We start from the raw sequence: 27784 nt of genomic DNA, 5'->3' as shown, positions 1-27784 counted from the left end.
AATCCAAAATAACTCATTATAACAAAGTGTCTCACTTTATGCTCTTACCATGAATAAAAAATTTAATATGCAACAATTACAAATTAGTTCGGATTATAAAAACACAAATCATAAACTCCAAGCTATTTATCGACAACTTTTTGTTTTTCTTTCTTTTTTGAGGAATATGGGTGACGTTAGCTACAGGTTAAGAAAAACATACGAAACTATTAATACACAAAAAACTTTACACTATAACTGAGACTAACATAACTTTCAATTCTAACCTCAATTTTTCATGTCAATTTCACTATAGTCCTTATTGGACCTTCTATTTCTCACTTTTACCATAAATTTCATTTTCTTTTTATATTTTAGTCCTTATTATACAAAACTATCAATTAAATTTACAATTTAGTCTTTTTCAACTTTAAATTTAAAATCTATCAAATTAACACCTAAAGCTTCAACTATTCATCAATTGTAACATCCTCAATTTGTAACAATTCTGAGAAATACTACATGGGTCAGCTAGTGTAAAGCCCCAAAATATTTGTTTCTGTATCTGAAAATATTTGACACAATTGTGTATCTGCTTTAGTGTTAAGTGTTGGTGTGTGTGAAAGCTCCCAAGTTCAAGCCCTAGCTTTGGCAAATTTTGATATTTTTCTTACTTAAGCCCTATCCTTGCTCAGTGGGCTTATTTTTAATTATTTGCAAAACTATATCAGAATGAGCTTGCTGGTTTGAGTGGTAAGTGAGATGGTGTGTTAGAGGTCCTGTATTTGAAACCCAATGTGAGCGTGGGTATTAATTTTTGCTTAGTGTTGTGTTGAGAGCTTCGGTTGATCGAAAAATCTAATTACTGGTTGTTAGTGGGATTAGTGGAGAGATTTGAAGGATATAGGGAGTTGGGAATTATCCTTATTTTTTTTCTTCTTTCAGAAATTTGGTGGCTTTTCCCAGAATTTTTTACATGGTTCTCTGTTTTTCTGTCAAAATTCTATCTCCTTTTTCCTCTTTGTTTTGAATTCTATTTCAATTCATTTTCTTTTCGCACATCGTCTGGTTTCACTAATTCAGTAAGTGGAGTTAAATGCTTTTGTAATCTTCTTTTTTGAATTTCCGTTTGGAGACTTATTCCTAGTTTTGGCAGTGGTAAATCGTGAAGTTTGGGGTTCTTCTCTCTCGAATTTGAAGTCAAAATCATATGGAGTGTTGGGATAAGCGTTGAATGCTATTTTGGACTTTTGTACGTATCGAGTTTTTGATCAAATAATGTTTTAGGACTAATATTCAAGTGTTGTTAGGTCGATTATAAGCTTTGGAGGGCTTTGGAATGGTTTCTATATCGAATCAATACTAGGTATGTACCCAAAAATGCAGAAAATGGGATTCAGCAAAAGCCAAAATTGCAAACTGTCGACACCACACGGGCGTGTGGTCACCCGTGTGGTAGGCCGTGTAACAGCCTGATTTTGCGCTTAGTCGAAACAGTGATTTTTGGACCACAAATCCGATGGTTGAAAAATTATTTTAATATTATTTTGGTGTTATAGCATGATTATATGTGTACATGAAAATTTTGGTGAATTAATTTTAGTGTTTGTAAACTTAATTGAGAAAAAGGACTACATCGCATAAAGGGAAAAAGTTTTATTTTGCTAGCTAAATGTGTTAAACAGCTAGAGAATCATAATTAGGGGTCTTTAAATAGCAAATAGACCTTTAAGAAAGGCTTGGTCGGCCACAGAGACAAAGAAATTGAAAAGTAAAAGTTAGGTGGGCATTAGGTGACTTATTTGGTAATAAAATAAAACAAAAAGGAAAAAGGCTGTCATCTTTTCATCTTTCTTCTTCATCCACTGAAAATGGCAGCAAACATAGGGGGTTTTGAGAGCCCAAATTTTCAGGCACTTATATCCCTTACAAGTAAGTGATTTTGATGGCTTTTCTTGATGATTTTTATACTTTTGGAAACCTTGTAGCATAGGCTAGCTAATGAGGAGACTATTTTGCAAAATGGTTGAAAGTGTAGGGTTCTGCCATGAGAGTATTTATGTTGTTAGCTGAAACTTTAAGGAAGAAAATGAGTCATGGTTGTAAAATAAACAACTTTTGTGAAAGGATTTTCATGAAAACACCTAATATGAACCATTTTGTAAAGTTTGTTAAACGGATGGGAATTGTGTGAAATAATTGGAATTTTGAGTTGTGCAAGAGTATTAAAGGTTGGGCTAGGCTTGGTTATTGAGGAAATTTGATAAAATCGTTTTACGAGCCTAGGGGCAAAAGAATAATTTTTGTGAAAGTTTAGGGGTAAAATGATCATTTTGCCAAAGTATTAATTGTAGAATGCTTAATTTAATGTGATGATTAAATGAGTAAATTTTATTATTTTAGATCAATAAAATCAAGATTCAGGCTTAAATCAAGAAAGTACGTGGTTTAGGACAAAAAGGGGATAATTAGCCGTTTTTGCATTTGAGGTAAGTCCGTGTGACTAAATAAGCATGTTGTCCATGTTATTGTTAATATAATTGAAATCTATCTTGATATAATTGTATTTAATTATATGTTGATGATATTGAGTGTGAGAAAGTGATACCCAATGTTAATAACATTTATGTAATGATTGAATACATTGGAAAATTTGATGGAATATGATATGCCATTGAAATGAATAAGTTGTGCATAAATATTACAAATTTATCGTTATTATACATTTAATGATTGATTTTGCATAAAATGTTTGAATATGGCTAAGAGTAATGTATGATGAGATTAATACGAGAAACTCTCGGTTGAACCGTAGGAATAGATCGGGTATTCATACCATGATGCTAGGGAGATATGAGAGCTAGTGTAAGACCATGTTTGGGACATGGCATCGGCCTCGAGATATGAGAGCTAGTGTAATACCATGTTTGGGACATGGCATTAGCCTCAAGATATGAGAGCTAGTGTAAGACCATGTCTGGGACATGGCATCAGCACCGATAGATGAGAGCAAATGTAAGACCATGTCTGGGACATGGCATCGAATTTGATATGTGAGCCAGTGTAAGACCATGTTAGGACATGGCATCGGCACCTTTCCCTATACTTAAGGCTTATTGAATATCTTGTATTATTCCAAATGGTTCAATGGGAAATTTACAGATTATGTCGGAATAAGAGAGGTTATGACCATGTTGTGAGTGGTACAGGTACTTACATGAAACTCATGAAATGCGTGGTCAATTTATGTGGTATGATTAGTAAGGAATGAAAATGAGTAAGCCATGTTTATGATCATGTTGAAGGGGTATAGGTATGTACTAAAAATTCATGAATGATGAGCTAGATGTATATTGGATCCTTGTAAGAATATAAATGAGTAAGTCATACATATGAGAATGACATTTTGATGATCTTGTAAATATTAGGTCGATACCTATGGTGTATAATTATGTGGTAAATTTGATGGATGATTATGTGTGAGGCTTTTAGGTCGAATTAAATTGGGACATGATATGTTTATCCCTTCACCTTGTGGCCTAATGAATATGAAAAGAGAAATTAATTGGCATAAAATCCTATTTATGATAATTATGAAAGGGTAAAATTAGCATTGAAACAGTTTTGGACAGCAGCAACAGTCTGAATTTTGAAAATCCACAAAAAATTGCGAAAATCGAATTATAGGATGAATAAAATATGAAATTAAAGCTTATTGAGTATAGTTTCATATAGCAAACTAAGTTCATATTATGAGATATCTGAATTATTGTGAGATAGAACCAGAATGATTTCGAAATCCCCTATTCCAGTTGGGAAAATCATTAAAAATTGAAAAAAAATAATTATGGGTTATAATTTATATTCTTAGAATCCTTAATGAGTTTATTTTCAAAAGAAACAAAAGGGAACATCATCTGAATCTAGTATAAAGAGGTAATTAATTTTTAGTGAAGAGGGGTCAGAATTGTCAGACAACAAAATAGGGGTGACTTTAAAAAATAAAATGTACTTATTGGCTACATAAAAAAATTTGAAAATTTTATGGTAAAAAGATACATGAGTCTAGTTTCAGGAAAAATTAGCAGATCTTAATTTTTAGTTTTGTAGCTCAAGATATAAATAATTTAATGACTATGAGTTGAGAAAATAGCTTGACTTGAGCATAAATAAAAGTGCAAATATGGTTGTATTACCTTGAGAAGCAAGTGATAAATTGCTTATTAATTTCATACGGTCTTGCTAAGATATAAAGCTTACTCCCTTCTTTTCCCTTTTTTTTAGTGTTTTCAGGTTAGCTCGGGATTGGAGATCGTCGAAGGCAGCACCACACTATCAAGCCATCACCTTTGGAATTTTGATGTATATATTAAGCGTTGTCAAGTGAGTGGCAGGTATAGGGATTTGGTTTTCTTATAATATGTGTAATTATGATTAGCTGAATGTATTGGTCTATATTGAGTTATTTGTATATGGCCAAGAGGTGTGGCTCATATAGATTATTGTTATGAACCTATCTATCTATGCTATGTTCTAATGCTTGTGAATGTGTCTTAATATGGGATACTAAATCATTGAAATGATGTCATGATATGTGTCCTTAGTGTGTATATGTATATGAAAGATTAAGGGTAACATAAGAGCTTGGAAAATAGCCTAAGTGTTGGCCACACAGGCCGAGACACAGCCGTGTATGTCTCAACTGTGTGGGGAAAACGACCTTAGCACACGGGTGTATGGCTTGGCCTTGTGGTTCAATTTATTCGCTGATGTCATAAATAGAGAGTTTCACGGCCTGAGGACGCGGGCGATCCCTTATGTTCACACGAATGCGTGACCCTATTTGCTTGAAATTTTACAAAGTTTTCTAGAGTCACAGTTTAGTGCCGAATCAATTTCAAAGTGTGTTTGGAGCCTCGTAGGCTCAAAGTAAGGACATTAAGCGATATTGTGAAAAGTTTTAAATTGGAACGAAATTTTATGACTCGAAAATATTTGTAAGTATGTGTTCAAGCCCGGTAACACCTCGTATTCTATTCCGGCATTGAACTTGGGTAAAGGGTGTTACAGGCCATGTGCGAATGACAAGGTTGTGTGGTCGACGAAGGTTAGACTGTGCGCTAGACACGGCCGTGTAATGGCCAAGTAAGCTGTATGCGACCCACGGGCTTGACCGAATTGGTCTGTGTAGGTCCACATGGGGTCGTGTGATCCACATGGGCTAAGTACAATCTGGGCGTATAGGCCCATACAGGCAAGCCACATAGGCGTATTGGCCCAATTAGCTAAAATGTTTCCTAGGGTTGCACGGGTCGCCCAAGTCGACTGTGAACCTTCTGTAGGGTCGGTAAGTGCTACTTAAACCTTAAATCGTGTAACCTGAATATATAATATATGTATTGAGCATGTTAAATTTAATCATGTCTACCGATCCATATGTATGACTGATAACTGAATTTTAGCATGTAAGCATGTATTTCTATATGTCTGCATTGAGCATGTTTAGTTGCATCTGCATTGGGGTGGGATGATTGACTATTGGAGGAAGTGTACTGAAAGGCTTTCAAGCCTATTATCTAGCAGCTCAGCTGCAATATGACTGATATGTACCGCACTTGGTACAACTTGGTGTGTAGGCCTGGGTGGGTGTTTTAAACCCTAAATGGTATGTAGGGATGGTCGGAGATGGTGTATAGAGGCTAGTGGGTAGGATACTGATTTTTGTTATTGTATACATACTATATCTGAGATGGGCTAATGCCCTAATTTAGACCTAAAACTGTATCTAAATGGGCTACGGCCTAAACTGTATCTGAATCTGTAATGGGCTTAGGCCCAGACTGCATTTGACTGATATCTGTTGTTTGACTATATGCATGCCTTCTGTAGGGATTACACACTGAGTTTACGTAAATTCACCCTTTTCTATTTTATCTATATAGGTAATCCCCAGCCTTAGACGGATCATTGCGGTGGAGGACTCAACGGTGACCACATGTCTATTGAACTGTTTTAATTTCATTTATGGTTTCTATTTCCTATTTGTTTTCTGGGGTATTTTTGATGAAATTTGAGATTTTTGGACTATTTTCCTTTGTTTTGGATGTTAATTGATTTCAGGGACTTTTAAACTGCAAAACTCAACGAAAACTTGGTTTAATTAAAGATAATTTTTTTCCTAAACACGAATGGTTTTCTTTAAATATCACAGTTTTAAAAGCCTCCACTACAAAATATGTTTTCAAATGAATCAAATTAACGAGAAAATAATTTTGAAATTGACGAGAGATAAATAGAAACTAATAAACAGAAATGGTTTTAACTTGATAAATTCAATTTCAAATCCCATTCCATGTGACATCGCCAGATTCAGCCATAATGTCTAGGCCGGGTTTGGGGTGTTACATTTAGTGGTATCAGAGTCAGGTTACAAAACTCGGCTATGGATTTTGGGTTTTAAAATTTGTTTTAAAGAACTAATTTTCTATTAATTTGAAATAATTTGACTGGGAATGTGGTACACCGAGTCTCTAGCGTCAATTTTGTAAGTATTCTAATAAAATGTTATGATATTATAGATAGTTTTTTCTGAAAACACTCTAGTTAGTGTATACTGTAACTGTAGTGAAACTGAAACTGATAGAGACTGTATTTGCGAAAAACGAACTCTAAATTTATGATACTACTTTAAATAAAACATCTGTTAATAAATACTGAAACTGTAACTGATTCATAAAATCCATAATATAGATAAATTCGAATAGGCATGAGCGCACGAGGTATCTGTGGGTGTGGTACTAGAGGCCGAGGTAAAGGTCGTAGAGGGGCTCGAGTTGAGTCCTTTTCTCTGGGCAGTATGTCGAACCTAGATACGAGTGAGACGCCAGTGGTCGTCTGCTACTGAGACTGGGTCTCAAGATAACATGGCTGGGGACGCGTATTGTCCCAGGCTATGTTAAGGATACTAGAGAGGGTCGTTGGGCCTAACACTAGATCTGGGGACCGAGGGTCAATGGGAGTTAAACTTTTTAGGGGTGTCACTAGAGTCGCCCCTAATGTAGCTGAGTACTGGATGGAGGCTATTGAGAGGATAGTGGATGATTTAGACTGTAGCCCTGAGCAAAAATTGAAGGGTGTAGTCTCGTTGCTTCACGATGAGGCCTATCAGTGGTGGCTGACCATTAAAGAGGGCACTCAGCCCGATCGTCTGTCTTGGGAGTTCTTTAAGTCTGCCTTTCAAGAGAAGTATGTGGGAGCAAGTTACATCAATGCTCGTAGGCATGAGTTTTTGAACCTCACTCAAGGAGACCGATCAGTGGTCGAGTATGAGGCCAAATTTCTGAGACTGAGCCACCATGTGCAAGGTATGGTAGAGTCTAAATATGAGAGATGTGCCCATTTTAAGGACGGCCTTAGGGATAATCTGAGGGTACTAATAGTTTCGCAGAAAGAGCGAGAGTTCTCCATTCTAGTAGAGAAGAAGAAGATCGCCGAAGAGGTTAAACACGCTGAGTGCCAAAACAGAGATCGTGAGAAGGGTAAGAACAAGAGGAATTCGGAACCCTCGGTCAGAAGCCTAAAAAAAAGGCCAGAACTGATGGGCCAGTTAGAGCTGGGCCCCTTGTTGCTCTTACTGGATTGCAGTCGTGTGGAGATTGTAGTAGACTCCATCAGGGCAAGTGTTGGAGGAGGACTGAGGCGTGTTTGAGGTGTATGGGCCATTAGAGCACCACATTCGGGAGTGTCCGCTGAGGGCCGATTAGGTTCAAGCTCCTGGTTCTGGTACTGCACAGCCACAGAAGGTAGTTTTTAACCATCGAGGGGCCGTGGTTAGGCTAGGGGTAGTAATGGTATGGGTTATGGGCAGAGAGCACCTGGCAGAGGTGCTGAGCAGACTGAGGCGAGGCAGCCTGCTCTTGTTTATGCTTCTCACCATCGAGAGGACAGAGATGCTCAAGACGTCATTACTGGTACGTTCTTAATTTATGATGTACCTTATTTTTCTTTGATAGACATAGGTTCCTCACATTCCTATGTAGCTAGCACTGTGTATGAAAACTTGGGGATTCTGGTTGAGAGTACGTCTAGTGAGATGTTTGTACTGAGTCCACTAGGGCTCGGTTCGGATTAGCAAACTGTATAGAGATGTTCCGCTAGAGGTTCAAAGGTTGGCATTTCTGGCTAATCTGATAGAGCTTCTGTTTGGGGAATTCGACCTGATTCTAGGCATGGGCTAGTTAGCCAAGCACCGTGTTAGTCTAGACTGTGTGACTAAGAGGGTCATCTTGAGAACTGAGGAGGCTATGGAGGTAATCGTGGTTGGAGAACATCAGAATTATATAGCTAATGTGATCTCTGCACTGGTGGCTGAAAGACTAGTTCGTAAGGGATATGAGGCATTCTTGGCCTATATTAGCGTTTCCGTTTCTAGAGACTCTGCTATAAAGGTCATCAGAACTGTAAGGGATTTTTGGGCATCTTTGCTGAGGAGCTACTGGGTTTACCTCCGAATCAAGAAGTGAAATTTGGGGTTGAGCTTCTTCCTGGTACAGCTCTAGTGTCTATCGCCTCTTATCGAATGGCACCGAAAGAGCTTATGGAGCTTAAGACTCAACTTTAGGAGTTATTGGACTGTGGCTTCATCCGCCCGAATGTGTCTCCTTGGGGAGCACCAGTTCTGTTTATTACAAAAAAAAGATAAGGCCATGAGGATGTGCATAGACTAGCGGCAGTTGAACAAGTTGACAATTAAAAACAAGTATCCACTTCCGAGGATCGATGACTTATTTGATCAGTTCTGAAGGGCTTCTGTGTTATATAAGATCAATCTCCATTCAAGGTATCATCAGTTGAGGGTTAAAGAGGTAGATATACATAAGACTGTATTTAGGACTTGTTATGGACATTACGAGTTCCTAGTAATGCCTTTTGGCCTGACTAATGCTCCAGCTGCATTTATGGATCTGATGAACCCAATATTTCAGCCTTATCTAGATCATTTCATTATAGTCTTCATCGACGACATTTTGGTATACTCTAAGACTGAAGATGAGCATGAGGAGCATCTTAGAGTTGTGCTTCAGACTCTAAATTTAGTAAGTGTGAGTTTTGGCTACGTGAAGTGACTTTTCTGGGCCATGCGGTTTCTTCTAAGCGGATTTGAGTTGATCCTCGAAAGATTGAGGCTGTGCTGGATTGGAAATAGCCTAAGAATGTGTTTGAGATTCGCAGCTTTCTAGGGTTGGCGGGTTATTATCGACGGTTTGTGGAAGGTTTCTTACTGATTGCAGTGCCCTTAACTAAGCTGCTACGTAGGGGTATTCCATTTTTCTGGACAGATGTATAGCAGGAGAGCTTCGAGAAGCTCAAGACTGTTTTGGACTGAGGCTCTTATTCTAATACAACCTGAACCTAGAAGGAGTTTGTAATTTACAGTGACGCATCGTATGTGGGTTTGGGTTGTGTCCTGATGCAGGATGGTAAGGTTGTGGCGTATGAGTCTCGTCAGCTTAAGACGCATGTAGAAAACTATCCGATGCATGATTTGGAATTAACCGCCATAGTCTTTGCTTTGAAAATCTAGAGGCACTATCTGCTCGGTGAGAGGTGTATTATCTACACTGATCACAAAAGCCTTAGGTACCTCCTGACTCAGAAGAAGTTGAATCTTAGGCAGTGTAGATGGATTGAACTACTTAAAGATTATGACAGTACTATTGAGTACCATCCTAGCAAGGCCAAAATAGTGGTAGATTAGTTGAGCGGTAGGGCGATGACTAATCTGAGAGCGATGTTCGCTCGACTTAGTTTGTTTGACGATGGAAGTTTGTTGGTTGAGCTGCACGTTAAATCGACTTGGATAGAACAGATATGGGATATGTAGTTAGAGGATGAATCGTTGGGTCTTCGGTTTCGTCAGGTTGAGAGTGGTAGCACTATGGACTTTGGGCTGAATATTGATGGGGTACTCTATTTTCATGGTCAGATTTGTGTACCGAATGATATTGATCTGAGAGAGGCGCATAGTAGCCCTTATGCTATGCATCCCTGTGGGAATAAGATGTACCGAGATCTTCGAGAACTATACTGGTGGTCGGGATTGAAACAGGAGGCTACTGATTTTATGGCACGATGTTTAACATACCAGCAGGTTAAGGCTGAGCTTCAGTTACCTTTGAGTTTGCTGCAGCCGGTCAAGATTCCGCTATAGAAGTGGGAGCGAGTAATGATGGACTTCGTTAATGGTTTGCCTCTAACACCCGCAAAGAAGGATTCTATTTAGGTCATCATAGATCGATTGACCAAGTCTATGCACTTCATTTCGGTTAGGACCGACTATTCTCTTCAGAAGTTGGCGAAGCTCTACATTTCTGAGATAGTGAGACTACATGAGGTATTTCTAATAGGGATCCTTGCTTCATATCTTGGATCTGGAAAAAGTTACATAAGGTTCTGGGTTTGAGATTGGACTTCAGTACTGCATTCCATTCTCAGACTGATGGTTAATTTAAGAGGGTGATAAAGATATTGAAGAGTTGTGTTATCGATTTTCAAGATAGTTGGGAGGATTATCTGCCGTTCACCGAGTTCACTTAAAATAATAGTTTTCAAGCTAGTATTCAATGGCACCTTACGAGGCTCTATATGGATGTAAGTGTCGTACTCCTCTACATTTGACTAAGTTGGGTGAACGTCGAGTTTTGGGTACTAAATTGGTTTCCGAGACTGAGGATAAGGTTAGACTGATTCAAGATAATCTGAAAGCACCGTCTGATAGACAGAAGTCTTGTGCGGATATGAAGAGGCATGATATTGAGTACTCTGTGGGAGACTTCATTTTTCTAAAGGTTTCTCCATGGAAGAAAGTTCTGAGATTTGGTTACAAGGGAAAATTGAGCCCTAGGTTCATCAAACCATATTGGATTCTGAAACATATAGGGCTGGTCACTTATCAGTTAGAGCTATCTCCAGAGTTGGACCGCATCCATAATGTCTTTCATGTCTTGATGTTGAGGCGTTACAGCTCTGATCCTACTCATATGGTCCCTGTTGAGGAGATTGAGGTGAGGCCAGATTTGACTTTTGAGGAGGAGCTGGTTCAAATTCTAGATTGCGATGTTAAGGTCCTGAGGAGGAAGTCCATTCCATTGGTGAAGGTTCTGTGGCGGAATCATAACACTGAGGAGGCCACGTGGGAACATGAGGACTTGATGCATTAGTAATATCCTCATCTATTCTGATCAGGTAAATTTCGAGGTTGAAATTTCTTTTAGGGGGTAGAGTTGTAACGCCCCAAAATATTTGTTTCTGTATCTGTAAATATTTGACACAATTGTGTATCTGCTTTAGTGTTAAGTGTTCTGGGTGTGTGTGAGAGGTCCCAAGTTCAAGCCCTAGATTTGGTAAATTTTGATATTTTTCTGACTTACGCCCTATCCTTGCTTAGTAGGCTTATATTCAATTATCTGCAAAACCATATTAGAATGAGCCTACTGGTTCGAGTGGTAAGGGAGCTGGTGTGTTGGAGGTCCTGTGTTCGAAACCCAGCGTGAGCGTAGGTATTAATTTTTACTCAGTGCTATGTTGAGAGTTGCGGTTGATCGAAAAGTCTGAGTAGTGGTTGTTAGTGGGATTAGTGGAAAGATTTGAGGGATAAGGGGAGTTTGGAATTATCCTATTTTTTTTCTTTTTTCAAAATTTCGGTGGCATTTCCAAAAATTTTTGACGTGGTTCTTTTCGCACACCGTTTGATTTCACTGATTCGGTAAGTGGAGTTAAATGCTTTTATAATCTTGCTTTTCGAATTTCCCTTTGGAGACTTATTCTTGTTTTGGCAGCAACAAATCATGACGTTCGAGGTTCTTCTCTCGCGGATTTGTAGTCAAAATTAGAGTGTTGGGGTAAGCGTTGAACGCTATTTTTGACTTTTGTAGGTATCGAGTTTTTGATCAAATCATGTTTTAGGACTAATTTTCATGTGTTGTTAGGTTGATTATAGGCTTTGAAGGGCTTGGGATACATCGAATCGATACCAGGTGTGTACTCAAAAATGCAGAAAATAGGATTCAGTGAAAGCCAAAATTGTAAACTGTCGACGCCACACGGGCGTGTGGTCACCCCTGTGGTAGGCCGTGTGGTTGATAAATGCCAGGCCGTGCGCTAGACACGACCGTGTGATGGCTAGGTAGGCCGTGTACAACACGCGGGCTTGACCGAATTGGGTCGTATGGGCCACACAGATGTGTGGGAATTTGGGCCAAGCCATGTGATCCTCACAGGCCAAGGCCAATATAGGCGTTTGGGTCACACAGGCATGTGGGCCCACATGGGAAAGCCACATAGGCATGTGGTGTAACACCCTTAACCCGTATCCGTCACTGGACTAGGGTTAAGAGGCATTACCGGACATATAGGAACATTTTGAAATTTCTTCACAATCATAAGTCATACATCATCATATCATAGTCAAACATCATCATAAAGTCCCTTTCTTAGGTCAATGAAACCTTAAACATGCATTAGAAAGAGGTCGGGACTAAATCGAACACATACAAATTTTTTTTCTGAAACTTAACATTCTTTTTTTAAAATTACAGAGGTCACACGCCCGTGTGGTCAGGCCATGTACCTCACACGGCATTAGAAACGTCCGTGTGTCTAAGCTGTGGCAAAACAGAGCATACATTCTGACTTGGTCGCAGGCCAGTCGCACGCCCGTGTGTCCAGATCGTGTGGCACAAAATTAGGTTTGGTTTAAGCCACATTTCTTCTTTTACTCATACATATCTAATCCACATCATTTTGTACTATTTCATACAATTAAGAGGCAGCCAAAACATGTTATTAAAAATACATTACATGCCATTCGGGTTCCTAACATTTATCAATGTCACATTACACAAGCTTCATCGAATCTATGTTTGAATCAAAAGACTTTCACCTTCATGACATTTGAATACATAAATTATGGTTAAGCATTTCATTTCAAATAGCATGCGTATATATATCATCATCCCTTTGTACATATCTATCATCATCCCTTTGTACATATCTATTTCATAAGCTATATATTAATCATATCATTTATTAGGTTTTAGCACTTGCATTTATTAAACCAATTTAAACATGTTACACGGTGTAACCTTTATTTGCTATTTAATATACGCATGTCACCCTAAAATCATAAGCCATTTCTAAACATAAATACCAAATCAAAACTCATTAAATTCATGTACTTAATATCTTGCCAAAATTTCTTATACACAACCAATTCCTTTCTCACCTATTCGACTATCAAAGTTAACCATCAAAAGTCATACTAATTTCAAAATCACATGCTTATCAAAATGAACCACATACCAAAGCCACATTTACTACCACATATACAACAACATGTTATAAGCATATGTACTTGTTTTACCCATCACTAGTCAAATATAAATACACATCATTTACCCTTTCCAAGCCAATTTACAAGACAATTTATACATTCAAAATAAGTCAAAACTAGGTCAGCACCGAAACACATCCATATTTACCTCATTTAAGCCGAATTATACCAATTCACAAATGCAAAATGAACCATGTATCAATCTTACCAAAATGAGCTAATTATAAGCCATACATATCATTACTCAATACCTAATTTATAAAATCAAACACCACATATTTAAATACCAAAAAGATATACTTCCAAAATAGACTTATAGCAAGACCGAATATACACCAACATTAGCATCGTAATCAAGCCATTTCCACATGGCTATATATATATATATATATATATATATATATATATATACAATTTAAAAAACAACCATATCAAAACTAGTCTATATATGTCACATAACCAAATATCAAAGCATTTATTTACCGAGGTGAAAACTGAATAGTGTAATGAGGTCTCCAACGACTTCCAACCCAAGCCAGTCTCCGAAATTCTATAAACATAGGAAAAACACATAGAGTAAGCTTTAAAAGCTTAGTAAGACATAAGCAAATAAATCAACTCAATTATATATATAATTCAATTTAACTAGGCTGAATTTAACAAATCTTAACCACATATACCATCGTCATACTCATAAATTCATATGATTACATTAAGTAACCTCTCTTAACTCATTTCTCAATGAACATATAAATCTCATACATACTTGATTCATCTAACTCATTTGGTCATACCCACTTGCACAAAAGCACATCTCAATCTCATACATTACGTCTATTTTACTTACTCATAATTCATTTGCATACATTCATCATTCATTGTCATGTATTTCACATATAGTCATTTGAAACATACTTTCTTTTCATTTCTAAATTACATAAACAAATCATACGTACCTAAATCGGATACATTTTTACATAATCATTCATTTCTCAATATTGCCCATCGAACCATTTGGAATCAATAAGAATACTCGGATAACTCGAAAGTCTCGTACAATGCCAAGTCTCAGATGTGGTCTTACATGTAATCAAATATCGATGTCACTGTCCCAAACAGGGTCTTACACGAAATCATATACGATGCCAATGTCCCGGACATAGTCTTACACGTTAATCTCAAATCTAACGTCCCAGACCTGGTCTTACACAAAATCATATATCGAAATCCTATGTCATGACATAGTATCTTATATTATTCCTATAGTTCGTACATGGCTTTCGGACGTCGTAATTCGATCGATTCAAGCTCGTATCTAGTTCTCCAATGTTTAATTCATTTCAGGATATACACGTATATTTATTATAATTCAATCTGGCACATATAATACATATACAATTGAATTTAACAACATTTATTTACTTATGAACTTACCTCGTATGGACATGAACAGACTGAAACAACTATTTGCTAACTTTCGACTTTCCCCGATCCAAATTCGATTTCCTCTTTTCTTGATCTAATTCAATACAAATTTGTCTTGTTTAACAACATATTCATTCAATTTCATCCAAAAATACATAATTTGAGCATTTTGCATTTCAGCTCCTGACATTTCACATTTTTTCAATTTAGTCCCTAATTCAAAACAACACAAAATGCCCAAAATTTCAATAAACCCATATTAGGCCGAATGCCCCCTAGGTCCTTAACAGCCCATTTATTCAATTTATTTCACATTTAAGCCCCTAAATTTTTAAACTTCACAAACAAATCCCTAATTTGGATTTTTATCAAAAAATCACTTAATTAAACATGATAATCAAACATCAAAGATTTATTTTTCATCAACAAACCACAAAAACATCAAGCTATCATCAATGGAAAATCTCAAATTCATCATTAAAACCAAAAATTCAAGCATGGGTTTGCTAGTACTCAAAGTAACGATCTCAAAAACGTAAAAATTATCCAAAACTGAACAAAATCCATACCTTAATTTGATCTCCAAGGTGTCGAACCTTAAACAAAGAAAATGGCTTCTTTTTCTTTCTTACATTCGGCCAACAAGGTGAATTTTGCATGTGTTTTTATGTTTTGTTTTAATATATTACATATTATTAATACAGTTACAAAACTAACCTTTATAAATTAATTAGAAAACCGTATAATAGTTGTTCATTACCGTCCATCCCATTATCCAGATGCCAAATTTCATTTCAAGGACTTCATAATTAATTAATCAAAGCAAATAGGCACTTTAACATATAGCACGCTACTTTTACATTTTACGTGATTAAGTCACAAATCGGCACTCAAACGATGAAATTTTCATATGAAAATTTTACACATATCAATTCACATACTTTAAGCATGGATTATAATATTAAAATATTTTTCTGACTCAAGTTTGTGGTCCCGAAACCACTGTTTCGACTAGGGTCTAAACCAGGCTGTTACATGTGGGCCCATTTAGCTAAAATGTTTCCTAAGGTTGAACGGGTCGCCCAAATCGATTGTGAATCTACTGTAAGGTCAGTAAGTGCTACTTAAACCCTAAATCATGTGTCCTGAATATATAATGCATGTATTGAGCATTTTAAATTTATGCATGTCTACTGATCCGTATGTATGATTGATAACTGAATTTTAACATGTAAGCATGTATTTCTGTATGTCTACATTGAGCATGTTTAGTTGCATCTGCATTGGGGTGGGATGATTGATTATTGGAGGAAGTGTACTGAAAGGCTTTCATGTCTATTATTTTGCAGCTCAGCTGCAATATTACTGATAAGTGTCGCACTCGGTATGACTTGGTGTGTAAGGCTGGGTGGGTGTTTTAAACCACACATGGTACGTAGGGATGGTCGGATATGGTGTGTAGAGGCTAATGCATAGGATACTAATTTATGTTACTGTATACATATTGTATCTGAGATGGGTTAAGGACCTAATTTATACTTGAAACTATATTTGATTGGGCTAAGGCCTAAACTGTATCTGAATCTGTAATAGGCTTAGGCCCAGACTGCATTTGACTGATATCTGTTGTTTGACTGTATGCATGTCTTCTGTGAGGATTACACACTGAGTTTACGTAAACTCACCCCTTTCTGTTTTATCTGTAAAGGTAATCCCCAGACTTAGACGGATCGGTACAGTAGAGGACTCAACGGTGACCACATGTCTATTGAACTATTTTAATTTCATTTATGGTTTCTATTTCCTATTTGTTTTCTGGGGTATTTTTGATGAAATTTGGGACTTTTGGACTGTTTGCCTTTGTTTTTTATTTTAACTAATTTCAGGGACTTTTAAACTGCAAAACTCAATGAAAACTCGGTTTAATTAAACACAACGTTTTTCCTAAACACAAACGATTTTCTTTAAATATCACGGTTTTAAAAGCTTCCGTTACAGAATATGTTTTTAAATGAATCAAATTAATGAGAAAAGAATTTTGAAATTGACTAGAGATAAATAGAAGCTAATAAACGGAAACGGATTTAACTTGATAAATTCGATTTCAAATCTCATTCCATGTGACACGCTAGATTTAGCCATAACGTCTAGGCCGGGTTTGGGGTGTTACAGCTAGATTAAGCTCCTAGGATTCCAAAAAACATAAAAATTACAAGAAAATGACTAAATTACACTGACGAATTTAAAGCTTGAATATCAAGAACCCTAAATTCTAACATTCTCTCTTCTTCCTCCCTTAGGTTCGGTTTTTACTTGTAAAGATGGATGAAATGTTTTGATTTTTCCCACTAACTATATTTTATTACTAATGGTTTAGTTTTATTTATTAATTTATTATAATTTTATCTATTTTTTAACATACAAAGACATATATACTATTTTTAACCATCCATTATACCATACATAGTGGTATAATTGTCTCTTAAGCCTCTTAACCAAATCCTAATTAAATATTTCTAAAGAATTGAACTTTTAACACTTTTACAATTTAATCCCTGATCCCAAATTAAGCACTAATTCGACAAAATTACCTGACCGAAATTCAATTCACTTATAAAATAAATTTGTAAATATTCACTCGATTGACTTTAATTCATTCCATTAAGTGTCGAAAAGTTATTGCTAATACTAGTTGGATAAAAAAAATCAAAACCAAGATTTTGAAATTTGCCCCATGGTCACTCCTGACACTAGAAATTGAGTAACCTTTTTCATTTTGATTAATTTTTTAAAAAGTGGTGAATTTTTCTAAAGCTTCATCTTTAGTACTTAAGAAAAGAACTTAAGTAAATCTAGAGTAATCATCTACAAGTACAAAAGCATATTACTTTCCACCTAATATAGTAATTCTAATAGGACCAAAAAGATCAATGTGAATCAATTGTAAAACTTTAATATTAGACACATCACTAATAGGTTTGAAAGAAACTCATTTGTGCTTGCATTTAGCACATGTATCACAAATTTTATCTAAATCAAAATCAATTTTAGGCAAACCTCTTACTAAAACATTTATTAACAAATTTATGCAATATGCTCATATAAGCATGTCCTAGTTTTCTATGTCATAACCAAGAGGCATTTTAATTTTTAGCCATCAAATAAATGTTTGAAGCATGTAAATCATCTAAATGCTCTATGTGAAAGTTTCTTATTCTATGACCAACAAACACAATATTATAGGAAACAATGTTAATGACTTTACACCCATTAAACTCCATATGACATTGAGACCTTTGTCACACAATTGACTTATACTTAAAAGATTATGCTTAAGACCATTGGCATGTAAAACATTTTCAATAAATATTGAAGAAATTTTACCAATAGAGCCAATCCCTTCAATGAGTGTTTTGGAGTTGTCACCAAATGTAACTTATCCTCTACTTTTTGGCTTTAGTTCAATGGAATGGCTCTTATCACCGGTCATATGTCTTGAGCATCCACTATTAAGGTAGTATGAGTTTCCACTTGTATTGTTCACCGTGAACAAATGCTCCTTCCACTACAAACATTTATTCAAGTTTTGATTTTTGGAGCCCAAATTTTTTGGGGTTCATTAGCATTAGTTCCCAAGATTCTAGTCCCTTTGGATATCCACTTAGAGAGGATATCCTTGTCTTGAGTAGTGCTAAATCCTTTGGGGACCCATACACTCCTAACAAGTTTTCTGAATTTTTCTTCTTTTACAAATGTTTTAAAATAAACTTTGTTAGATAAAAATTTTTCTTTCTCAAGCAATTTAAGTTGTTTTTGATAATTTTCATGAACTTTTGAAAGTAGGTTATGCAAGTCAGAATTCTTTTTTTCTCAAAATCATCAATAATTGCTTGCATTTTGTTTACTTTCTTCTCAAGTTTCATGATGGGTTTTTGGAAAGTAAGCCATTTTGAAATTTTAATTTTGAAATATTTTCTTGTGTTTTGAAACCATGACTTCAAATTCCAAACCCAACTCATCATATGCATCTTGTAACTCATCAAATGAATAAGAAATTGAACTAGATAAGTTAGAAGTTACCTTAGAATTTTTTATGGTCATAAGACAAAGGGTGGCTACTTCTTGTTCTTCATCATCAAAAGAATCCTTATCGCTCCAAGTCACAACATTGGCATAATGCTTTTGTTTGCTTGATCCATTTTTCTTCCATTATAAAAAAAATGAATTTGATATGTCCCGACATCTTACATTCATAACATATGACAAGATATTTCTCTTTCTTGTATTCAAACTTCAATCCTTCTTTTCTTTGAAACCTTTTTCCTTTGTTCGAATTCATGAATCTCTTAGCAAACATAGTATTTATTAATCTTCATCCACTTCCTCACTTTATTCATTTAGCCTGGATAGGTAACCTGACGTGTATATATATTCAACTTGGATAAGCAATCAGATGTGTCATTACGATGGTTTAGCTCAGACGGGTAACTTGACACAAATTTAATCAGCTCAAAAGAGCAACTGGTGTGATGTAGATGTTAGAGTATGCCCAAAGACAAATCATGAGATGATTTTAATCACATGCTCATTTTACCTTGTTTGTTAATTTAAGGTATTGCCATTGTTATTTCAATTTCTTTTTCTGTGTGTACAATAAATTGGTTTAATAAAGTCCTAAAAATAATATGATTATTCTTAAAAGGTCTTTAGTCAAGTATTATTATGGGCTTGGGAAATGATAATGTAGAGATTAATGTGTAGTTGATTGATAACAAATTGTTGACATTGACATAGGGATGTAAAAATCGATACATGAGTATGTGTTAGAGAATAACATATTAGACTGATCTGCTATGAATATGGTTCTTGGATTATTGTGTAATAGTCACAACATTACTCATAATGATAACTATGCATATGATCTTCAGACTTGATATCACCATTGTGCCAACATAGTGAGTTGTATATTTTGACATAGTCAAACGTCTACCATAACAGGTTATATTATAAAGATTGATGTTGGGTATGCCACAATATATGTAGAGGGATATGGTTAATCAAGATATGATTTATCTCTCCTACATAATGGCAGCACTATCCTATGCCTCTTGTGGAGTGAGACTAGAAATGCATGGTCATGCTCGAATAAGTTGATATAAGATAATACACTTATTTTTTTATTGTAGTCTACTTAGAATATCCATAAATATAAGATTGGACTATAAAAGTGTGGCTATTCCATGACTTGTGTCTAATTTAGATATTAAGAATAAAATGATATAATACATGAAAAATATTATCACAGAAAGGTTATGCCAAATCACAACTTCTTGACACTTGGGTAACAATGATGAATTACTAGATGTCACTCATTTCTTGTAATATTAGAAATGTTCTAGTATTACTACTAACATTACAAGCAGGGGCGAAGGCAGAAAATTTTTTTAGGGGGGGCCGGATGAAATTTTAATTTTTTATAGTTTATATTTTTATAATTTGTAAAGGATTAAATTGAATTTTTATAATTTTAGGGGGGGCCAAAGTGGAATTTTACCTTTACTAATTTAAAATTTTTAAAAAATTTCAAGGGCCTAAAATAAAATTTTCCATTTTAAGGGGGGTCAGGGCCCATGCCAACCCCCTGGCTACGCCCCTGATTACAAAATCCTACAAATCTACACCCTATAGTTGAAGCAAACAGAATCCAAATACATTTGGTATTGTATTTAGTTGTCATATGAATTAAATTATTTATTAGTTTAATTTAATTTGATAGTTAAATATTGAAAATTTGATAGTTAAATATTGAACACATTATATGTACAAGTTTTTGTACACATATAAAGAACATAGATAAAATTAATATGTGAATTTGATTTATACAAAATATTAATTGAATATAGTTTACCAAAATTATTAATATAAACAGTTATAATAATTTCGGTCAAACTATAAAAGGACATGGAAATTCATATTCTTTGGGAAAGAATATCATTTGTATTCGACTTTCTATTTGTTTCTTTAAAAATAAAGAAATAATATTGTTTTTCCTAATATGTGATATCAAAGAAAAATAAAATGAATATGAATCCCTGATGTGTTAGGGTTACCATAAAAACACAAACACACATCTCAAAAGATCTAGCAGTCATTCTTGAAAATTCTCTCTAAAAAGGTTCAAGAGAATTTTGTTGTTCGTTCTTAGACTAGGTGGATTACGTAAAAGTTGATATGTTATTATTGTGGCTTGGAACTGACATCTCTTAAAGGGATCCTATCAACAACCTTACATGTCGGTTTTTCAATTTTGAAAGGTGTATTTTCGAGCCTTGTTTCAACCTGATTTGTTCCTCGTACATGGATCCATGGTTAATGATCATCGAAATAATTTTCCCACTATGCCACGAGGTGTACCAGTGATCCAACAGTAGATACTTGTGTATCCGAGTTCATTTACTACGGTTCATTGTGCCAAATTATTTATATGAAATGAGAAAATTGAAATAAGATGAAATGAACAAGATGTTCTAATGAAAGATTATTGAATTATTTAAGTATAAAGTCTTTGATATATATGTGATTAGATTCCTCTTGGATTGAATGAGATTTAAATTTGTTACTTATTGTGACATGAAATGGCGTGTTAAATACTTGAGATATTACGTGGTTTGGTTATATATTAAACTCACATTGTTGATGTTGTGATTTTCCATGTATAGACAAATTATGCCAAATTATGGTAGCTTATTGTATTAATTGAAAGATAATGTAAGTTTTGTTTAATGCCTATGTACTTACTGAGCATTTATATGCTTACCTAGTTATTTTTACTTTTTTTGTAGATCGTTACCCTGCAGAACATGTCAAGTCAGATCATCCCGAAGCTTACACTATCCTATCCTTAATTCAATAGTTATTTTTTTATCTTGAGTCAAGGATTGTGGCATGTATATAAGTGTTTTATACCTAATTTATAAGATATATTGATGAGCTTGGTAACTTGTGATGACTTGGTGTTTTGATTCATTTATGGAAATGAACATATGTGTATTCCATGCTTAATGATATGATGATCTATAGCTAAGTGTATGACATATGGAATGGTATGAGATGAAGTAGAAATGGTAGCTTGTTTGATTGATAAATAAAAAGGAAATGCATTTGAACAATTGTAACTTGAATCATGCTTGTAAAATATGGTCGAATCTTGATAGATAATGGTTATGCTTAATTCTTATAAGTTCTAGATGTGTATATGTGTACACAAGTGTTTGAAATGGAAGTGAATTAGTAAGTTTTAAGGATTTTTAACATAGGTAAATATTGGTAATTGAATGACTTGTTTGATGATTACTTCATCACATGAAATGTTAAGTTATTTGATGTATAGATAGTAATTGTCTTGGGAAGATGATAAATATATATGTTGAGCTTGCTTAGCATGTTTTTGGTAGGTTTTGATTTAATTGAAATTGGTATTTGATGAACATGTTGATAGGCTTGGTTGGAAACTTTGAATAGGTACCAAATGATTTACTTTTACCAAAAATAGAGTCCACGTCCCGACGACTAACTTACCTCGTCGCAACATCGACTGACAGTGAGCCACATCATAATGCCGAGTGGCCTGAGGTCACGGCATGACATATTATTTTAGTAGTGTCACAATGTGGAAGATGGTGTCACGATGCCAACCTGAACTTTCAAAACTTTGTAATTTGGTCCTACTTTGTGTTTGGGTTGACAAAAGAGCTTTTTAAGCTCGATTAAGACTCAAAATTGATTATTTAACATGATTTGAATGTGTTTGACACTTAATTGCATGTGTGACTGACTATTTAATGCATTTCTTTTACTATAGTTGCTCTGATAAAAAATGTGGCATCTTGTAGCTTGAACCTAACAATCGGGTTGGGCGAGGGGTGTTACAATCTCCCTCATGTAGTTGATGTGCTAAGACCGAGAGTATGGATTACTTTTTATTTTTTTTTGCTATTTCCATTTGTGTAGGCTTTTTGGAGTGTTGTTGGTTTTTCATTCGATCATTCAACAATGACTAACATATTTTGCAAGCTTCTTACTTTGGCGACTTTTAAGCATCTGCAGTGTGTATTGGTTTTATGTTGGATGTGATGTAACTACAATTATTTTGTTTGAAAAAGGGAATATGTGGTTGTACTATTAGTCATTCGGGTTGTTGATGCTTTTTGGGCCCATTGGTAGTAGTCAATAAAGGTGTTTGATGCATTTGATATGAATGGTGACCTAGACGGAGTGACTTGTGGTCAAGGAAAGGTTGGTTGGGCACCTTTGGAAGGTGGCCTACCAAAATGTAATGTAGATTCTACGTGTTTCGAGCAAGAGGAGGCTACGGGGTATGCGACCATAGTTCAAGACTCTACAGGTTGTGTGCATAAAAGTTTTTCAGTTTTTTTAATGCTCATTTTAGTCCTTCCATCGCTGAAGCTTTTTCCATTAGGGAGGGCTTGTCACAATTAAAATCTTTGCCCTTTGATAATGGTATAGTTTAGTCGAATTGCCTGCTTGTAATTTCAGCATCGTCATGCCCATCATCTGATTTTTCAAAACTAAATATGTTGTTACATGATTGTTTACTGATGAATTAGTTTCACCGTCTTTCCTTTTGTTAGACTTGTCAGTGTGCCAACAATTAGGCTCATTCCTTAGCTCGAGTGCTTTGTTACATGCAAACCACATGGAATGGAATGGCTTTCCCATCATTTCTTTTAATGAGAATGTTTCGTCTATAACTAAAAATAGTGTGGTTGGGGAGTGTTGATGATAGGTTTGGGTGTATAGGGTGAGCTTGCTGGTTCAGGCTTTAGTTTGTCTATATCCTCAGTCTACTTGTAACATCCCAAACCCGGCCTAGGCGTCAAGGCCAAGCCTAAAGAGTTACATTGGTGTTACTAAAAAACCCACTTTTATAAACACAAATAAAAGATAAACATTCAACAAGTTATAACAATTATAAAAGCCAGTCGATCATTCAACAATTTTAAAAAGTCATATTATTAAGGAATACTAAAATTACTAATAATATAAATAAAGGGTGATAAAGCAGATTGACCAAGCTTCCACTACACTGACCCGATCAAGCCTGTGAGTTACCTAAAATTCAGTCAACAACACAGTGAGTAGAGAACTCAGTGTATAACTAATATAGATTTAATTAGCAGCACAATTTTAATAATGAATTCTCAAATCTCAAGTTCCAATCAAAATCAGAGAATATCCCATACAGATTTAACGTATCAGTTATATGGCAGAACAAATCTAGTTCAGGTACAAAACAAATCAGAAACATATGCAGTTATTCATACCCCTATCTACTACACACCATCTCCAACCATTCCAACACACATTTAAGGGCATTTAACACCCATCTAACCCTACACACCATATAGTGCCAGTCCGACCCATTGAATGACATGCAAACTAGTTGCTAGATCAAATTGTGATAAAACGCTAGATTCATATATAAATCGTGGCTTAGCCATTAAATCAAAACAAATTACTTCTTCCTTTACATAATTCCATCCAATCCAAATGCAGATGATAGATGTCAAAAACATATGCATAGTCATTCAGATTCAATTCATAGTTAGGTGATAAGATCAATATCATCGACAATCATCACAATCTGTATACATTTATATAATCAATATCTCAGTCTCAGAGCATCAGATTATCTAATTAAGATCATGAATACACTATGGAAGGTCTACGTTTGCGTTAGACGATGTTAGGGCCTCAAAGATAAATTCCAAATTTTACCCACATGGGCGTGCCGTCTACCCGTGTGGTCCTACATCACAAAGAGTGAGTCACACAGTCTGGACACATGTCCGTGTCTCTGGTCTATCTGGTCTCTAATAGCAATAGTGAGTCACACGGCCTGGGCACACACCCGTGTGTGATCCTTATCTTGTAATCAATGAGTTATACGCCCTGGACACACACCCGTGTCCCTTGGCCATGTGGCTTGTATTTGCTAGACAGTGTGTTACACGACCTGTCACAGGTCGTGTGGCATCGACAATCATGATTTCTAGCATCCAAAATTCGTAAAAACTCGAGTTTCCAGTACGCACCTAAAGCATTTTTTATTTAAAAGCAATGTAGAAGACTCCCGAAGCCTAACACAACCATCCAATTACATAATTAAGAAATTTAATTGACAACAATACCCAATTACGTGTAGAAAACTATGTCGAAAGTTTCAACGCAAAACAATTCTAGAATTACCAACAAAATCAACAATGATTACTCAAGTTATTGCGATGAGGATCATTGCTTTCGATATTCTCGCCTAAAAAGAAACCAAACAAATGCTTAAAAGAAAGTTTAAACAAATTTGAGTTGGAAACAACTCTGACAGAAACGAACGAACTACCGTCTAACAAAAGTTCTACGATTAACACAATTTCCACAATCAATAAAACTAGCAATAAGGACACGGGCACTTACCCGACAACATAGCAAACAAAACTTGCGAACAAGTAACAATTGAACGAAAAAAGAAGGAAAAGAATAAAAAGGAAGAAACGAAAAAGAAAAAACAAAGAAGAAAAAGAAAATGGAGATGGAAAAAAGAAGGAACGTTTAATTAATTAACCACTGATCAAAATTTTGACATTAAGCAAAAACATTACTTAATGCATATGCATTAACACTTGAACATGGGACCAAAGAATAGATAGATACTTAACCAACGAACCAGCAAGCTCATTCTTGATATAGATTTACACAAAATTAAATTTAAGTCAGTGGCCAAATAGCAGAGATTGACTAAAATTGAACTAGCAAAACTTCTAAAGACACAACTTGAACTCCTGACCTCAATCATATAAATAAAGCACATAACCACAAATACAAAACTTAATTACTACAAAATTCCACAAATAAGCATTCAAATTTTTGGGTCGTTACACTGCATGTTGTCTTAATGCTTTTTTATCATTAATGGATTTCCTTTTTTCTAAAAAAAATCAACAAAATCTTACGCACAGCGTAATTTAAACTTAAAACACTATAGTTTTAAACAAGGGCGACCCCGAGGGTTGGCAGTGCCTCGACACCCCTGAAATGAAAAATTTTAGTTTTGACCCTTTAAAATTTATAAAACTTTAAATTAGTACAAGATTAAGTTGAACTTTTGCCCCTCAAAATGATAAATTTTTAGTTAGTCCTTTAAAAATTATAAACGTATAAACTATTAAAATATTGAAATTACATTTAGCTCTCATAAAATATACAACTAAAATTTGACCTTCCGAAAAAAATTTTAGCTTCACCCTTAGTTTTAAATATTCCATTTTACTATTTTAATCAAGATTTATTTTATTTTTATATAAACTTTTAAAAGCATTTTTTTTACATAATAGTTTCAATCCACATCGTGAGTGTGGCATAATGTAATTTACTTTTAAATTTATTCATTTTGTTATTGAGAAGTCATTGTATGGTCCAATAATGTTATACATCACATACAAGCAAAAAATGAAGTAGTAAATTTTGGTTTGCAACTAGGATAAAAATAAAAAAATTATTAAGGAGAGCAAACTTATTTTTTATATTCTAAAATAGTTAAATTAAATTGCTAATTTTTAAAAGGCTCCAAAATTGTAATAAACTATTTCATTTAAAGGAGAAGAGGTTTTTGTACACATAAATTTCGAGTCATAAATTGACAATGCAAACTTTGGAATCAAATTTTATTTACAACTTGAAAAGAAATTACAATATATGGATATTTCTTTACAAAAGGACTCTTTTGATTCTTTTCTCTGGGTTGGCTTTGCTTTAAGGGTCCTCTAGACTTGATCTTGAAAGGATGCAGTTTGCTTCAAGTGTCATGATGACTTGCTCTTAAAATGGTTTTGAACCTCCTTTCTTTAGCCGAACTAGTTGAAAAGCGGCTTTCTTCATAAACAACTTTTGACTCCCTTTCCACAGTTAAACTAGATTGGAAGGGGACTTTTCTTTAGAATTGATGTGATATTCACTAGAATTTCTTCAAGTTCTTTAGTTTCAAATATTTCTACAAAGAATTTTTTGACTTCTTGAACTTGTGAATATATGTCGAATGCCTTGGAGGTGACCTCATTTTATAAGGTTAATCAATCAAGTAAAAAAGATTTCTTCTAGAATGTAAACTATTCATTTGAAGTGATCTGCAAAGATTAAATTAGTTTATTTATTATTTATCTCTTATTAATTTAATTAATTAGGGATCAAATGATCATTTAATATAATCACTTAATTATTTTAATTTAATTAGTGATAATATAAATATTTTATTATTTATCTCTTGATTAATTTAATTGGTTAGAGAAAAATATTTTTGCTCAATATATGAAGTTATCATTTTCACCCATGGTAATTTTGACTTGACATGTGATGCTCTTTGTAAACGGTACACAAGTTTTTTCATATACAATCATGCTTGGCTCTTTGTATTCGCCTTTAAATACAAGTCTTTATATATATAATGTTTGATGCATTAATAATAGATCTATACAGTTTATCACTAAAGATTATATTATTTCATTTAAAAATCAAGTTGTTCTTGGGTTGAATGACCCACCTAGCTTGTAGGCTTGATCCGGGCTATAGAAAGGATTTATGTGTCTCAAGTAAATTTGTGTTCGATTTAAATAATAAAATAATATTTTAAAATTTAATTTTAATTAAAAATATTAATATAAAAATTATTTTTAAATATTTTATTAATAATTGAATGGTAAAACAAGTTAACAAGTTGAGATAGGCCGAGTCGAAAATAAACTTAGACTTAATTTTTTTGGAATTTGGTTGTGGCCTGGCTCAACCAATAAATAGATTTATTTAAAAGCAACATCATTTGTAATCATTTTAAAAAAACTTTTAGGCTTTACTTGATAAAGAGGAAAAAAATTTGGAAGGATAAAAAATTAAAAGAATAGAAAACTAGAATGATGGAAAAAA

The 27784-nt window shown here is 34.7% G+C and overlaps 1 protein-coding gene across 1 annotated transcript; it reads left to right on the top strand.

Annotated features, from left to right (window-relative positions):
• The first annotated feature begins 10601 nt into the window (after window positions 1-10601).
• LOC108473837 (uncharacterized) lies at window positions 10602-11198 on the top strand. Its single transcript, XM_017775624.1, has 2 exons — window positions 10602-11042; window positions 11103-11198. Exons 1-2 carry the CDS (start codon window positions 10602-10604, stop codon window positions 11196-11198), a joined length of 537 nt encoding a protein of 178 aa, XP_017631113.1.
• Window positions 11199-27784: the final 16586 nt, after the last annotated feature.

The sequence above is a fragment of the Gossypium arboreum genome, chromosome 7 (assembly GCF_025698485.1).
Source record: "Gossypium arboreum isolate Shixiya-1 chromosome 7, ASM2569848v2, whole genome shotgun sequence".
Classification (NCBI taxonomy): Eukaryota; Viridiplantae; Streptophyta; class Magnoliopsida; order Malvales; family Malvaceae; genus Gossypium; species Gossypium arboreum.
This window is presented reverse-complemented; position numbering and strand designations above follow the sequence as displayed.

Coding starts and splice junctions, on each gene's coding strand:
- LOC108473837 (XM_017775624.1), top strand. CDS start 10,602: ATGGCACCTTACGAGGCTCTATATGGATGTAAGTGTCGTACTCCTCTA. Junction 11,043..11,102: donor TCCCTGTTGAGGAGATTGAG/GTGAGGCCAGAT, acceptor TGCGATGTTAAG/GTCCTGAGGAGGAAGTCCAT.